We start from the raw sequence: 14,705 nt of genomic DNA, 5'->3' as shown, positions 1-14,705 counted from the left end.
CACGGTCATGACTCAATCATAGAGTCCCAGATGTGTGCTCCCTGTCATCGATGTAAAATGGTGGTGTCACCCTCGGACCGTAGACCAAATCGAGGAGGGCGTATGTGTGTGTAAGCAGCTGAACGCCAGTCTGTTTCCAAAGCCTTTGACGCCACCCACTCCCGCCATGATTAACTTGCCAAAGTATTCAACGCGTTGTAAAAGAGAAAATGATTGTGTCTCTTGGTCCGGACACCTTCACCCAAAGACAGTTCGAGGTTCAGGCTCGCACCAAATCAGTTTGATACTGTCGGGTCAATCGGGTGCGCTGTGCCGTTGCCGCGTGCCTCGCCAGATCCGTCCTCCGATATGGGTGCCAGCTGCTCAGGGTTGAGATCTGTCGCTGGAGGCGTGCGAGGAGCACTGAGAGCTGTGAGGTAATCGGGCACTGGGCCAGTGGTCGTCTGCGTCTGAGACCGCGCCGGTGTTCGAACGGCTGTTGCATAACTCGGTACCCGATTGAGTTCCGCAAGCTCGGCCGCGTCCACGTCGACGTGCTCCACCGAGTTCCTAGCGCTATTGTCTTCTTCGCTGTTGCTCCTGGTGAGATTTGCCGAGTGCGGCTCGGATCGCGGGCCGGAGCCATGTAGCCCGAATGTCGGGGACACCCTTCCCGATGCCGAATGCATCGACGTCCACGAGCTGTTTCGATGTGATGAATCCAACGACACATCTGCAAGACGCGACGATAAAGCCGCCGGGGCAATCGGGGCACTGTGCGTCATCGCGGCCAGGTTGTCTGCTGACCCTGTGCGCGAATGAGCGTAGAACGGGCTGCTTACACCGGACTGGATGCCGGGAGTCTGCATGCCGGGGGTCTGGAAGCCCGCAGTGTCGACATCTTCGTATAGCTGGTCGAGGACGTGCTCGCCATAACCAGGGGGGGCTATGGCCCCGGACTCTTGGTCGAGGCTAGGGGCTCCAGGGGCCTGGTTGATCAGGTTGCCATGTTCGTCGAATGGTACGTTGGGAGATATGAAGATCGATACGGGCAAAGTGGCACGGAGCTGGGTTGATCTGTTAGCATTGTCTGTCCATGCCGGACTTTGTCCCGTCGAACGGCTCACCTCTGAGATGTGTCCATCCGGGTTCTTCAAAGCGACGGTTAGTTTGATCTTGTGCCGAACCTTGATGCCGTGGTGATTCAGATCCTGGATGCACTGCCGAAGCCTCTTGGGGAGGCTCAGCGGCTTGATGAGCACCCAGCCCTCCTGGCCCGTGTCCTCGATCATGTTCTGCCAGTGCTCCTCGCGGTTGACTTCGAATCGCCACGTGGACACCTCGCGCTCTGTCCTGTGTTCCCGCAGGTTGTAGCCCGATGCCCCTTGGATCCATGTGTCTCTTATCTCCAGCATCTTCGCGGTAATTTCTCCCAGTTCGAGCCCCTTTAGCAGTGGCGTGAACCTCATCTCCATGTTGATGGTCCCCCCAAAGACAACCGCCTTCTGAGGAATAACAATGGAGTAGTCGACCTTGTCTGGCCAGGTGTTCTCAACGCTCATCGAGTGGAGGAATTCGAGAGCGCCGGGTTCCAATGTCCGAATGACACGCAGGTGCTTGTACGCATGCAAATCGTAGGCCAGCTTGCCTCGGCCAACGGTGGCCTTGAGGCGATATGTGATGGAGGCTTCGGGGATACCCTCGACGCTTTCGGCCGTGTCGCCGGGGAGGAGGAACTCGAACGGATATTCATAGTTGCCAGCGGGAAGCGTCATGCTTTTTCCATGCGTGCCGACGAATGGCGCCCACCGATGATCGAGTATCGTTGTCGTCTTGTCGACTTTCTGACCGGACACACCAGGTGTACTTGATCTTTGGTCAGTCCAGCTGTAGAAACGGGAATTGACGTTAGATGAAATGCATGACCAGCCCACTTGCGCTGCAGGTAGATGATGAAGGTTTTGAACCAAGGGGACTCGAGAGCAAGAACGTACGATAATCGCAGAGTCCCCGTCAGGCGGAGGCGTACATCCTCGATGCGTAGCGATGAGGAGAGACATAGGACAACCACGCCCTTGAGAAATTGGCCGGACGACTCATGGTCGTTGCCTCGAAAGACGATGATATCCTGATCTAACCTGTGGCGGCAACAGCAGTGTTAGTGACGCTGCTTCTGAATTCTTGGCATGGCCAGGGGACGTTGACGCCAGCAGCGACGACGAACACAGTTGGAGTTTGGGGTGGGCGCACCGAATGTCAAACAGACTGTAGCTGTTGCGACCCGTCACTGAGGAGAAGGGCTTGAAGGACGGCATGGTCCAGGGCCGCGGCGGAGAGGAGTAGTGAGATGCAGGATTTCCAGGTTGTCGCGCGGCTGCTAGGCAAAGCAGCCAAATGGGGGAGGGAAGAGGATGCGGGAGAGCAATCGGGTCACAGGCGCGGCGGGAGAGGTGGGCCGGCGATTACTTTTATTCCCACGATAGCATGCCACCCAGGCGACGGCCGGGACTGGGATGCGGGCGCCGTCTCCCGGCTGTCTCTTGGTCTCGTGGGTTCCCGTTCGTGGGACTGCGAGGCCCGACAAGTCGCAATGGTGGGGCAGGTCGTGGATCAAATGTGGAAAGTCGGGCAGCGGTCGTGTCGAGCTGTTGGCGGCGTCCGTCTCTGGCACAGCACGGCACCGGAGAGAAAGCTCATCCACCGGGCCAGGTACTGCTAGGCTGGTGAAAGTGAAAGGGCCTGCCTGCAGCAGAGCAGGGCAAGCCAAGGGTCCTCGGGCAAACGTCAGACAGTGGACCTGCTGTTCATGCTGATGCACCCTGGTAAGACCCAAGGTTGCTGCCGACAAGGGTAAGGGTTGCAGGCAAAGGAAGGAGAGACAGGCGACCTCTTGCTGTTGATGGGCACTCCCTCAACGTGAATGGAGGGGCAGAGCGAATGAATCCAAAAGCGTGCGTCTCGCGGAGGACCAGAAGACGCGAAAAGGGATTCGGGGATGAAGACGACAGGTTCAGCGCGCCAAGGTGGGAGGTTGCGCAGTGACGCCCGAGGATCGACGGGGAGAGCGGCGCTTTTGACAGACGTCGACACCATCTGGAGAATTTCACAAGCCTAGGCAGGAGCCGACGTCAAGCAAGTCACGAGCGGGAGGCAAGGGTCGCAGCCGGTGGAACCGGCCGTGCCAGCGCTTGAATCATCGTCATTGCGCCAGACTAGACCTTGGCTGCCAGCGGTGGCTGTTTCCAGATGGCAGTCGCGCGTACTGAGTACCTTCATACCGACAAAGTACAGTGCCTGGAACAGCCGCTAGCCGCCCGTGCCCTTGGGTGAGGCGAGGCACTTCTAGTAGTACCCGTCCCAACCGCCGGACGCATGCGTGCGCACGTTGCGGTCCGATGGAATGCACGGCACCAAGTACATGTACATTAGACCTAGTAGGCGCTGTGAGACGGGCCCTCACGCGTTGCGCACCTGGAAAGCTCCATGTCTCAGCGACGAAATCGGCGCCGCGGGGCGATAAAACCTGCCAACGGCGGCGGCGCAAGCCTTCGTCCCACGAGGCGTCCCGGACAGCGTCACTCACAACTGTCAAGCTTGAGACAGCCCTGGAGTCTCCGGAACAGCGGGAGCGTCAACCGGCTGGCCGTTCCTGGCATGTGCTCATGTGCGTTGTTGCATCCGGGCAGCGCAGGTTGCATCAGGCTCCCTGTGCTCAAGGGAAGAATTCAATGCGGACCCTGACAGGCGCATCGTCGCACGGCCGTGACCGAGACGCTCGGTGAACCTCGGGTTCTCATTTAATCATGAGTCGTGTGGCGGCGGCGACTGACTGACGGCGGTCGGCCGGTATGCCGGGTGTAGTAGCAATTGGATGGCACAAGAACCTGCGTCCGTCCATTTTTTTTAGGTGCGTCGGGCCCTGCGAGGAGGGCTCCGCTAAAAGTCGCTGCCCAAGAGGCACCCGTAGCGGACCTTCAGGGTAATTACAGTGGGGGCGGAGGGGCGGCCAGCCGATGCCGGTGCGATGAATGGATACCTTAGTAGGCGATGGGCGGCTGGGGGGGATTTTGGCTCTGGCTCTGGCGCCGCCGCCGTGACCCTGGCCTGGAAATTGTCATGCTGGCCCGGCCGGAGCGGAAGGCGGTCCCTCAGATAAGCCAATACCTAAATTAGTGACCTATGACGATGTTGACGATGATGCGCTATTCCACGACGGCGGGCGCCGTGGCAATGCTCTCCCACCGGGTGGGCGGCAGTTGGCTTGGTTGGTTGGGCGGGATCCATTGATGCGTGGGCGGCGGATCTTGCTGCGCCACCTGAGAACGTCCGTTGCCTGCTAAGGTAATTGTGGTTGCCAATTTGGTGGCAACGATGGAGGTGCGTGCATTGCATGAAAGCACTGGCGACAAAGAGAATGCTCGGCTATCAAGCCACACGCGGGTTGTCAAATTGATGAAGCGCCGGTGTCTGGACAGCACCGCCCTGACGGCGGGCCACCACCACCCTCTCGTTCGCTCGTGCAGTTCAGTAGCATACTTATTAGAGCATGTACCAAGCAACCGTGAGACGTTGCAAACCTGTAGTACCTGCGCGCTCAAGGCAAGCCGGCGCAGCCGCGCAGAAGTCTCACTACCTTGTGTGCTAGGTGATAATGCTGGGTTCCATACAAATCGTTTGCACCTTGCTTCGGAAAATGCGAGCTAATGCAACTCACCACCTTATCTTACTAACTTAACTTAGTAGACGTTCAACGGCGAGGGTCGCCCCGTCCCACTCACAGTCGTTGTTCCGGAAGCTCCAGTCACTCTGGCAAATGCCCCTTGGCTTCTATGCCGGTGTGTCGCTGCCACCAGAATATCGAACGATTCGCACATTCGTACGAGCCAGGACGCAGCCCAGTCGGACCACCCACGCCAGGCAGCCTCGGCGAAATCCCTCGCCCTGATGAGATACGTGCCTGCCTGCCTGCCCGCCTGCCTCGGATGACAAGCATGCCGGCATCAGCTTTGTCAGTACGATGTACATACAACGGTAATTATCCCCATCACCACCAGCACCAACGCACGCGCGGCACTTGTTGGCACCAGCCCAGCCGCCACCTTTGACCCTCGTCCCGCACCGGGTCCCGCAAGGGCCCGCCTCTGTCCCTCGGTGGCTTGGGCAGTGGATCAGACCAGGCGGATGCGATCTGGCGAGTACGCAACGAGGGCCCATCTCCCCCCCGTCCCTGTGTGGATTGCATCATGGGCAACGATTGCTGCCAAGGCTGCCCCCCCCCCCCCCCCCTTGCTCAGCCCAACGGGCTCCCCTTTCGTAGTACTGATAATGTCCCCCTGGGCACGCAGATAAGGGGGGACCAGACGCCTACGACGTGTTGAGCAAAATTTGAACGACATGGCGACATATCGCTCACCGTTTCGCTCACCGTTTCTTTGTCTGGCTAGGCCCGCCCGGTGTCTCGAGCCTCGTAGAGCAGTACTAGTGGGAAATGCTACTTTCACACCCTTTTCCTTCTTTGACTCATCTCTCACGTCGGCGCAGCGACCGTTGAGAAAATACGTTGGAATCGAGGGTGGGCCGCTGCATGAGGTAGAGCTGGTAAGGTACTCCGTACATACATACAAACAACCAAAGGCCGTGAAAGCCTCTTTCCGGTGCACGCTTGCCGCGCTCCTTTACCACCAGTCAGACAGAGATAAGCAAGTCCCGCAGTGTTTTGCGCAAAAGAAGAATTATCCGCGGGTCCCGCGGGCGACAAGCCAAAGAGACACGCACACGCCGTGTCGAGAGCAGAGCCCGCCACGCGGCGCCGCCAGGAACGCAATGAGTTTGTACTTGTCCCCGAAGGACTTCCCCCCACGGGTCTTGTGTCATTCTCACATGCGAAACCGCCCGGCGTTCTAGACGCCTTCGGGACGCGCGTGGCAGACTTCGCTTCTAACCACTGGCACCCTACACGGACCGAAGTTGATCTTTGCCCGGCCGCGCCGACTGATCTTCGACCCTGCTGGTGGCGGCCAGCAGCCCGCGTTATTACTACTAGCTCCCTACGTTGCCGCAACCACTGGCCGTCCCGCCTTACGGCCGGCCCACGTGAGGTGTGTATCGGCCAACATCTTTCTTTCTTTGTTTCCAAAGCTATCGGTGGGGTGCTGTTATCGGTCATCCGGTTCCACATGCAAGAGAGTCGGCCGGTCGACAGGGGTTCATCAGGGATCAGGGGGGCTTCATCAGCCTCGCAATGCGGCCGCGTCTGCACGACGCAAGCCTTCCCGCTGCCTCGTGGAGCCCGGAGCCCTTGCGTCTCGGGTGCCGGCAGTGAGATGGCCCATGCTTCCGGCTGGAGTAGTACGTAGTACGTACGCCGAACAGGAACGGGGTCCCATGCCCTGTCAGGATCATCAGGGTATCGTACGTGCAGTGCCGTATTGTACTTTGTATGTAGTACGGAGAGCTGCAAGGCATCGTACTTTTAGGAAAGTGCCAAAAAAAGGCGTGATTACACAAGCGAAACGTAAAGCGCAGCCGTATGTGCCAAGCAGGGCTCAGTCCACCTACTTGGACCTCGACCCTCTCACATGCCGGCCCGGCAAAGGCTGCTCCCCGATTCCGTCGCACGGGCGCGGAAATCATGTCGAGTCCCTGCAGATCATCGCGCCACGGCGGGCGGCACCGACGAACGCCGACGGATTGGGCCAACCGTACGATATTGCCGAACGGCCATTGACGACATCAATTATTGAAGCTGATATATGCAAGAAAGCTTGCTTGCAAGCAAGTCCGCACGATCCATGACTGTACACCTACACAAAATGTTCAATCCAGCAATAGCTAGGGACAAGATTCGCGCCAAAGCACGCATCACGCTGTTGCAGCCTGGGCCGCTGCCCCTTTGCCGGGCCTGTTCCACGTCCTGACGTGGCCTGTCCATCCATGTCAGCTGAAGCATCTCGCACGTGAAAATTGTTCGATGCTTACCGTTCTTGCAGCTTGTGATAATCGCATCCTCGGTGAAGTCCAGCCAACAAGCCGGGTGCGTGTCAATGACAGTCGTCTAGTGCATTCGTCAGTACCGGAGCTACCTTTTGATCTCACGATCGACTCACAAGTACAGGCGGCAGCATGGGGATGCGGGCCCGCGGCTCAACAGGGTGGGAAATGCCGTCTCCGTCATCATCACCGTCCAGCCCAGAGTTCGACCGCATTCGAGCGCCAACGGGGCTGGTTGAGTCAACCCGCTGCGGACCACCAGCAGGCATTGAGATAGATCCTCGCTGCCATGATGCATTCTGGGTAGAGTTAGCGCGTGGCAAAGGCAGCTATGGGTGCGTGTCTTCCTACCTTCGGTCGATGCAGCATTCCGACGCCGAAATCCCACAAGCAAAGACGGCCATCCTCTCCAACACTGCCGAATCGGTAATTCCGATCATCACACCGCCACGGGTCGAACGCCAGGGCAGAGACCCAAGACTGATGTCCCTGGCACCTCGCAACCAGTCCTGAGTCGGCCAAGGACCAGATCGAGATCAGGTCGTCCTGTCCGCCTGTCAAAATATACTTGCCGTCGGGCGTCCAGCAGGCGCACGTCAGGCCGCCGTAATAAGAGTTGAACAAGTCCAACAGCCTAGAAAGTCGTTAGCCCACTTGTTTGGACCGACGGCACCCGAGAGAGCGCATTCAGACTTACTCCTCCCTCAGGTAATCAATGATTCGGAGCGTGCCATCCTCACAAACCACGGCTAGATGTCGATGATCCGGAGAGAAGGCAAATGCGTTGATCCGCTGGTTGGACAATTTCCAAGCAGCCACGGGGTTGGTCTTCTGGTTTTTGGAACACACCGACTTCTGGATGATAATCCTGTTGCCATGAGTCAGGCCATTTGGTGTATCGCCCGCCTCGCTTCCATTGACACTGGAGGCCTCCTCTTCTGGGTTAAATGGGGCGTCCTCTTTCTCTTTGTCATAGACCACCAGAGACCCATCCATGTGAGCTGCGAGAAACAGGTTCTCTGAACCGGGGATCCATCTGATTTCAGATACGGGAGTATTGTTGATCGCACCCTAAGGATTGTCAGCTCGCACCTCAGCTTGTGAACGGGCAGCCGCTCCTACATTCTTGTTCAGTCGAGTATACCGCTGAGAGATGGGCTCCCACCAGATGACCTCGCCTGTGGAGAAACCCATTATAACATCAATATGCGAAGAACTTCGCGTGGTTTTGTTTACGTCGTGGCACAAGCAGTGTGCTTTGGTAAACAATATCTTGGTCAGATAGTCTTGCTGTTGTCGAGTTAGATCGCGTTGCGCCCCATCACCGTCTGCCTGCAACACTTGCCTTGTTTGAAGATGACAAATCGATCCACTGAAACGCGCGGTTGATGTTGGCAAAGGCAAAAATCCCGTCACTTGGTCGGTCCGTGAGCCTCCTGGAGAGGCTCTCGTTGACAATGACTCGCGAGATGAAGGACGAATTGCTCTTAGTGACGTTGTTCTTTGGCTTCCTCTTCTTGTTGGCGTCTTTTGTGGGGGTCGGCATGAGCAATGCGTTGCCTTCACCAAAAGCCGGAGCTGATCCCAGGGTGATGGAAGCAGTGGGCGCATCGCTTGTTGATGTGCCCCGACCGTCTTCGCTGCTCATTCCGCCCTCTGTAGAGTAACGGAACTCATTTTGGTGTTCATTCATGGCTACCCCAGAGCCTCCCAGCGACAGAGTCGATTCCGCGGGCCCTTTGTAAACGAAGGGTGGTGGTCGCTGGTCGAGGCTGACAAGGGAAAGCTTCGTACCGGCCGTCGCTGGTTGCGGGTTGGTTGCCAGTGGATTCGGATTCACGATTGGGGCTTCGGAGGGGTGTGGAGGAGGCGTCGCTAGATGCAAGTCCTCCTTGAGCACATAGGTTCCTACAGCACCGTCAGTTCCTGCACCTAGCCAGACTGCGCCAGCCCTGCCCAGGACTCACCCTCTCCGACAAGGAATTGCCATTCGGGGCCTGTCGGGTTCGATATCGTATTGTTCGTCTCGATCATGGGCACGATGCCCGTGAGGCCGCCGGGATGGTAAGGACCGCCGGCCGGATAGCGTGGCGGAGGCGGTAGGACGCTGAGCGCGTGAGCACCTTTAGACGCCGCGAGTCGAATGGGTATACTACTTACAACATCGTAGATTGCCGGCAACGACTCTGCGAGACGCTAGGGGTGTTCGGGATGGGCGCGCGTCGGATGCGACGTCGTTGACAGAGGAGGGCCGGCCTACGACGTCGTCGTTGTCGTCGGAGATCGGGCGGGCCAACGTGCGGGGGGGGGCTAGCCGACAGGGAACGTGATGGGATGGAACACCCTTGAATCGCGGGGCGTGTGGACGAGACAGACGCGGAGCGACGAGGTATTAATGCGCAGGCGACCCCCGGGTGTCAAGGCCGATTCGATTTGCGAGCGAGGATTAGGCGAGAGGAAGCAGTGGTTGGCCTGACATGCTTTATCCGGATGAGCTGACGTGAAGGAAGACCTGGGGTCGTCGCCTTTGCTGTGGGGTAAATGCCAGGCGGCCGGCCCAGAGGAGTGACTGGCATGGCATGGCAGGCAGGCATGGCCCCCAGGTCGCCGGTTGGCGCTGGTGGCTTATGCGCGGGAACGATTGGACTGGCGCGCATGGCTGAGGCGTAAAGGTAAGGATGTTGCTTGGGCGGGCTGTTGGCCGCGACGAGTCGCGAACGGACCTGCATTTATTTGCACGGCGCCGCTCCGTGGAAGTGTCCGAAGCTTGTTCGAGGTCGACGAGGAAAGAAATGGGCGAAAAGCAATCGAGCAATGCGACGTCGCAATGTACGTGTGCCGTACACGTGAGTCGTCCTCCAGGCACGCAAGCGTGGTACTAAAGGCGGTAAGGGGGGCGGGCGGGCAGGCCACAAAGGGGACGGGGATACAAGCTCTATGTATCCACGGCGATCAACTCGCCTGGCATGGGACGAGAGTCGGCGAGCTTGTTATTACAGGCGGGCATGTGCGACCCGTGTCCCCCGAACCGAACCGAACCAAACCGCCCGTCGCTTTTACAGGAGTCGACTTGTATTATGCAGTGCCTGGACAGACGGACGCGGTCCTCGAGATCGTCGGCTATTCATACCGCCTTTTGCGGGCGGAAAAGGGCAACGGCAGCACCTGCTGACGTGCCACGTTGGCACTTGCTCTCCGGAACGAATAGCATCCATGGATACATCCATGGATCGCACCGTCGATGCCCGGATGGCCCGCGGGCCAGCAGACGTCCAGAAGGTCGGGCGCTGGGCGGGGGGGCGCCTCCCGCCTCCAGCTGGAAGCTGCCCGCCATGGAAACCACTGGGCCCGGCTACTAGTGGACTGCTACTAGTAGTACGTACGACCTGGAGTGGGGGCTCGGCGGGCACGATTTGACCGGCGATCATACCACGGCAGCGCCCAATCCCAACACGGCAGCAATTTAAAGAGGCACCCCCGGACCTCTTTGGCCAGCAACCCCAGACGGTCATCGCAGCTCCTCGTCACTCCCGTCACGAAAACCTTGCTCCGAGCGAGCAGCCAACGGCCCGTCTTGCGGAACCACGACCCGCTGCATCTCCGAGGCCCGCGCAGACGACATGGGCTCTTCTTGAGGACGACTGCGTCTCGCAAAACAAGTGCCCATCCGTGATCTCACGGCAGAGCGCGCAACATGGCTACAGGTACGATCCATCCAATCCCGCCGCACCAACGGCACAGCGTCCCTCGCCCGCGTAAACGCCCTGGCTTCGTTGCCGCCTTCTCTGCTGGTTGATTGACTGACATTCGCTCCTCAAGTACGCGTCTGCGTCTGCGGCGACGAGAGCACTGGCAAGTCGAGCCTGATAGCGTCTCTCGTCAAGGACCAGTTCATGAGCAATAAGATCCAGCCGGTGCTGCCCCAGATCACGATCCCGCCCAGCATCGGCACGCCCGAGAATGTCACAACGACGATTGTCGATACGTCTGCCCGCCCCCAAGACCGCACCACGCTGCGAAAGGAGATACGGAAGTGCAACGTCATCCTGCTCGTATATGCGGACCACTACAGCTACGAGCGCGTTGCCCTATTTTGGATGCCCTACTTCCGTTCCCTTGGCGTCAATGTCCCCGTCGTCTTGTGTGCCAACAAGTCCGACCTTGCCGGGCAGGGAAATACCCCGCAGGTCGTCGAGGAAGAGATGCTCCCCGTCATGGCCGAGTTCCGAGAGATCGATTCGTGCATCCGCACCAGCGCCCGCGAGCACAAGAACGTCAACGAGGTTTTCTTTCTGTGCCAGAAGGCGGTGACGCATCCGATTGCGCCTCTGTTTGACTACAAGGAAGGCCACCTCAAGCCCGCTTGTGTCGCCGCGCTGAAACGTGTCTTCTTCCTTTGCGACAAGGACCAGGACGGCTATCTCAACGATCAGGAGATGCGTGATTTCCAGTCCCGCTGCTTCGACAAGCCTCTGACAAACGATGACCTCGACAATATCAAACTTTCTATCTCCAAGTCTCTGCCGAACGGTAGCATGGACAGGGGCATCGACCAGGCCGGCTTCCTGCAGTTGAATAAGATATATGCGGAGAAGGGCCGGCACGAGACGATATGGATCATCCTCCGGAAATACCACTACACAGACAGCTTGAGTCTGGAGGACAAGTTCCTCCACCCAAAGTTCGAGGTTCCTGAGTTCTCATCTGCGGAGCTCAGCCCAGCAGGGTATCGCTTCTTTGTCGACATGTTTCTCTTGTTTGACAAGGACAACGATGGAGGCCTCAACGATGACGAGTTGGAGGCCTTGTTCTCGCCAACTCCAGGCCTGCCAGCTTCGTGGATTGACTTATCGTTCCCTTCCTCGACCGTCCGCAACGAGGCTGGCTATATTACCTTGCAAGGTTGGCTAGCGCAGTGGAGCATGACGACGTTCCTCGAACCGAAGACTACGATAGAGTACCTTGCCTACCTTGGGTTCGAGCCACCAAATCCCAAAGACTCTATCACTGCGGCCCTAAAAATCACAAAGTCTCGCAAGAGGAGAAGGCGGCCCGGTCGCGTGGAACGGAACGTTGTTCTGTGCTACCTGGTCGGTGCTCCGGGGGCTGGAAAGTCTTCACTTCTCGATGCGTTTCTCAATCGGCCCTTTGACGGGCTGTACCATCCGACAATCAAGCCCCGTCGCGCCGTCAACAGCGTCGAGCTCCCCGGCGGCAAGCAGGTATATCTCATTTTTGAAGAGCTGGGTGAGCACGAGTCAGCGGTCCTCGAGAATCAATGCCGACTGGAGTCGTGCGATCTGATTTGCTATGCATACGACTCGTCCGATCCAGACTCGTTCTCTCACATTGTGGACATGCGAACCAAGCACCCCCATCTTGACGATCTACCATCAGTGTACACGGCGCTCAAGGCGGACAAGGACAAGACAACGCAGCGCAGCGAGCTCCAACCCGACCAATACGCTGCTTCTCTCAGCATGAACCATCCGCTACACGTCAGTGTCACCTGGAACAGCATCAGCGAGCTCTTCGTCGCTCTCGCCGAGACAGCGACGAACCCTAGCCTCGGCTTCCCCAAGACTGAGGAAGAGACCCCCGACCGCACAAGCCTGTACATGGCGCTTGGGGCGACGGCATGCGCCGCCATCGCAGCCGTCATGATTTGGCGGCGATCCACCAACGCCGCCTGAAGACCGAAATAGCCTTTCAACCTCCTCCACTCCTCTCGAGAATGACCCTTGCTTGCCTCTTTACTGAACTCTCACGGTCCACGGGCTATCCTCTCTTTATTAATCGGCCGCGCTTGTCTTATCTCGTTACGAATGTCATGTGTTCAGCTCGTGGTAGGGACGGGGGGCTGGTTCAAGTGCTCGCATGGGATGGAGTTGTTGTCCGCCTTTTATGATACCCAACTCCCCGGCCAACTTGCCGCGTCGTTCAGTATAGCGCAAATGTAATAACGGCTAGGCTAGCGAAGACCTTTCAGAATTCAGTTCTTGGAAATTGACCGGCTTGACTGTCGCTACCTGATGATACACTTATCCCCGGATGATGAGGGCATTAGACCACCATCTCCATTCTCGTCAGCCCCTAGACCTTGTAGAAACAGAAGCCAATGTAGAAGCTAGCCGCCTCCATCTCCTCGTCGGACACGAGCAGTGGGCCGCCGCCTCTCTCCCGCACGCCCATCCGCTCGCTCAGCGGGCCCAGCTCTGGGTCATCCTTCTCAGCCTCCCAGATCTCGGGGAACGTGCGGTGGAACTGCAGCTCAAGGTTGAAATCTTCCGCAAGCGCTCGAAAGGCCTCCCACGGGACCACGTACTCGGGCACCTCCTCAACGGCCTCGTCGAGGAAGAAATTGTACTTCCAGCCGAACGCCGGTCGGAACACGCCGTCCTCGGGCGTCTTGCCGGGGAAGCGGACGCGGTAGATGGAGTTTCCCCACTCGGCCGTCGGCTCGGCCTCGCCCTCCTCAAGTTCTCCATCCTCCTGCTCAGCTGGGGGAGGCGTTCCCGTAGGTGTGGTCGACTCTCCATCTTTGGGCTTCTCCTCGCCGTTTTCCTTGGTCTTGTCCTTGGTGGCGTGCTTCTCGTTGAATTTGCGGACGTGCTCGCCGAGGACGTCAGAATTTGGAATGCAACCGATGAAGCGACCGCCTTTCTTGAGAGCGCCGGCAACGTTCCGCAGCATAGTGCGGGCATTCTTCTCCGACTCAAAGGCGTAGTGCATCGAGAACATCATGCTAACGACGTCGAAACCGCGGCGGTTCATGGGCGACGGGTCGAAGCCGACCTGCCGAATGATTTCGACGTCCTCTATGCTCTCTCCGTAGCAATCTTTGACTTGGAACCGCGCATCAAACAGCCGCGACGGGCGACCTCCGCGGAAACCACCCCGACCGCCGCGACCGCCCCGAGAGCTCAGATTTCGGTATCGGTCTCTTGCTTGCTCGATGCTCACGTCTGCAGGATCGAGGCCCACGTAAAGCTCAATAGGCTGAGGGGCCTGCTGCCACTTGTTCAGGTCGCCGCCTTTTCCGCATCCAATGTCGAGCACCAAGAGGTCCTTGCCGCTGGAACGGCCCATCTCACGGGAGCCGGGCGAGTGATCTTCATCGGGCGAGTAGCGCTGGATGATGCAGCTCTTGATCCAATTGTTGAAGACGCGCAATCCCTTGATTTTACTGTCCCTCGTCCGCCAATCGCGTCCTCGCTCAGGGACGCTGTTGTAGTGTTGTCTCACGACGTCGTGCACGCCTCGCACGCGGTTCTGCTCGGCAACGGCTGCTTCCGTCGCCGCGGCGGCTCGTTCACGCTCGATCTGGCGCTGACGGATGGCTTCGCGCTCGGCCTCGGAGAATCGGGCACGTGCGCCCGGACGCTTCTGCTTGCGCGGCTGTTCGGACGGGGAGAGCTGGCGGCGCTTGGCGGCCTGAAGCGAGTTTGCATTGTAGGGCTGGGGCAGATCATCCTGGACGTCATCGTCGGCGGGTCTCTTGTTGTTCTTTTTGGAGTCATGCTCCGAGCGCGACACAGAAGCGGATCCATTCTCGCGGTCCGACATGGTGAGAGTGTCTATGCGGCAGTTTTCGACTGCGGCGCAACTTTTGGTGTTGTGATGAAGGGCGAGGGTGAAGTTGGAGCTGAGAGGGACCTTGCGAGTGGTTGCTGACAGCCCAGTAGCGGAGGACTGTCGTGCCGCACTGTGGGGCCTTCGGTTGTGGGCGAACAAAG

At 58.6% G+C, this 14,705-nt stretch overlaps 5 protein-coding genes across 5 annotated transcripts; 1 reads left to right on the top strand and 4 right to left on the bottom strand.

The window, feature by feature from the left end:
• Nucleotides 1-275: 275 nt before the first annotated feature.
• JDV02_008518 (uncharacterized protein) lies at nucleotides 276-2,294 on the bottom strand (the record flags this gene model as incomplete). The annotated part of the gene is made up of 4 exons (XM_047990127.1): nucleotides 276-1,046; nucleotides 1,107-1,866; nucleotides 1,974-2,117; nucleotides 2,230-2,294. The coding sequence occupies 4 exons, from the start codon at nucleotides 2,292-2,294 to the stop codon at nucleotides 276-278; spliced, it is 1,740 nt and encodes a 579-aa protein (XP_047846133.1).
• Nucleotides 2,295-2,763: 469 nt separating this feature from the next.
• Nucleotides 2,764-3,072, bottom strand: JDV02_008517 (uncharacterized protein; the record flags this gene model as incomplete). The annotated part of the gene is made up of 1 exon (XM_047990126.1): nucleotides 2,764-3,072. The coding sequence occupies one exon, from the start codon at nucleotides 3,070-3,072 to the stop codon at nucleotides 2,764-2,766; it is 309 nt and encodes a 102-aa protein (XP_047846132.1).
• Nucleotides 3,073-6,565: 3,493 nt separating this feature from the next.
• On the bottom strand, nucleotides 6,566-9,986 carry JDV02_008516 (uncharacterized protein). Its single transcript, XM_047990125.1, has 9 exons — nucleotides 9,130-9,986; nucleotides 8,937-9,076; nucleotides 8,315-8,877; nucleotides 8,092-8,259; nucleotides 7,667-8,040; nucleotides 7,321-7,603; nucleotides 7,086-7,268; nucleotides 6,958-7,033; nucleotides 6,566-6,902 (listed from the first exon to the last, which is right to left on the bottom strand). Exons 1-9 carry the CDS (start codon nucleotides 9,132-9,134, stop codon nucleotides 6,841-6,843), a joined length of 1,854 nt encoding a protein of 617 aa, XP_047846131.1. The 5' UTR covers nucleotides 9,135-9,986; the 3' UTR covers nucleotides 6,566-6,840.
• GEM1 (ERMES complex Ca(2+)-binding regulatory GTPase gem1) lies at nucleotides 9,863-12,981 on the top strand. Its single transcript, XM_047990124.1, has 2 exons — nucleotides 9,863-10,673; nucleotides 10,789-12,981. The coding sequence occupies exons 1-2, from the start codon at nucleotides 10,664-10,666 to the stop codon at nucleotides 12,660-12,662; spliced, it is 1,884 nt and encodes a 627-aa protein (XP_047846130.1). The 5' UTR covers nucleotides 9,863-10,663; the 3' UTR covers nucleotides 12,663-12,981.
• On the bottom strand, nucleotides 12,933-14,602 carry ABD1 (mRNA (guanine-N(7))-methyltransferase). The gene has a single exon (XM_047990123.1). The coding sequence runs from the start codon at nucleotides 14,533-14,535 to the stop codon at nucleotides 13,063-13,065; it is 1,473 nt and encodes a 490-aa protein (XP_047846129.1). The 5' UTR covers nucleotides 14,536-14,602; the 3' UTR covers nucleotides 12,933-13,062.
• Between the last annotated feature and the right edge of the window lie 103 nt (nucleotides 14,603-14,705).

The sequence above is a fragment of the Purpureocillium takamizusanense genome, chromosome 8 (genome assembly GCF_022605165.1).
Source record: "Purpureocillium takamizusanense chromosome 8, complete sequence".
Classification (NCBI taxonomy): Eukaryota; Fungi; Ascomycota; class Sordariomycetes; order Hypocreales; family Ophiocordycipitaceae; genus Purpureocillium; species Purpureocillium takamizusanense.
Note: the sequence above shows the minus strand (reverse complement) of the source record. Positions and strands in the feature narration are given on the sequence as shown.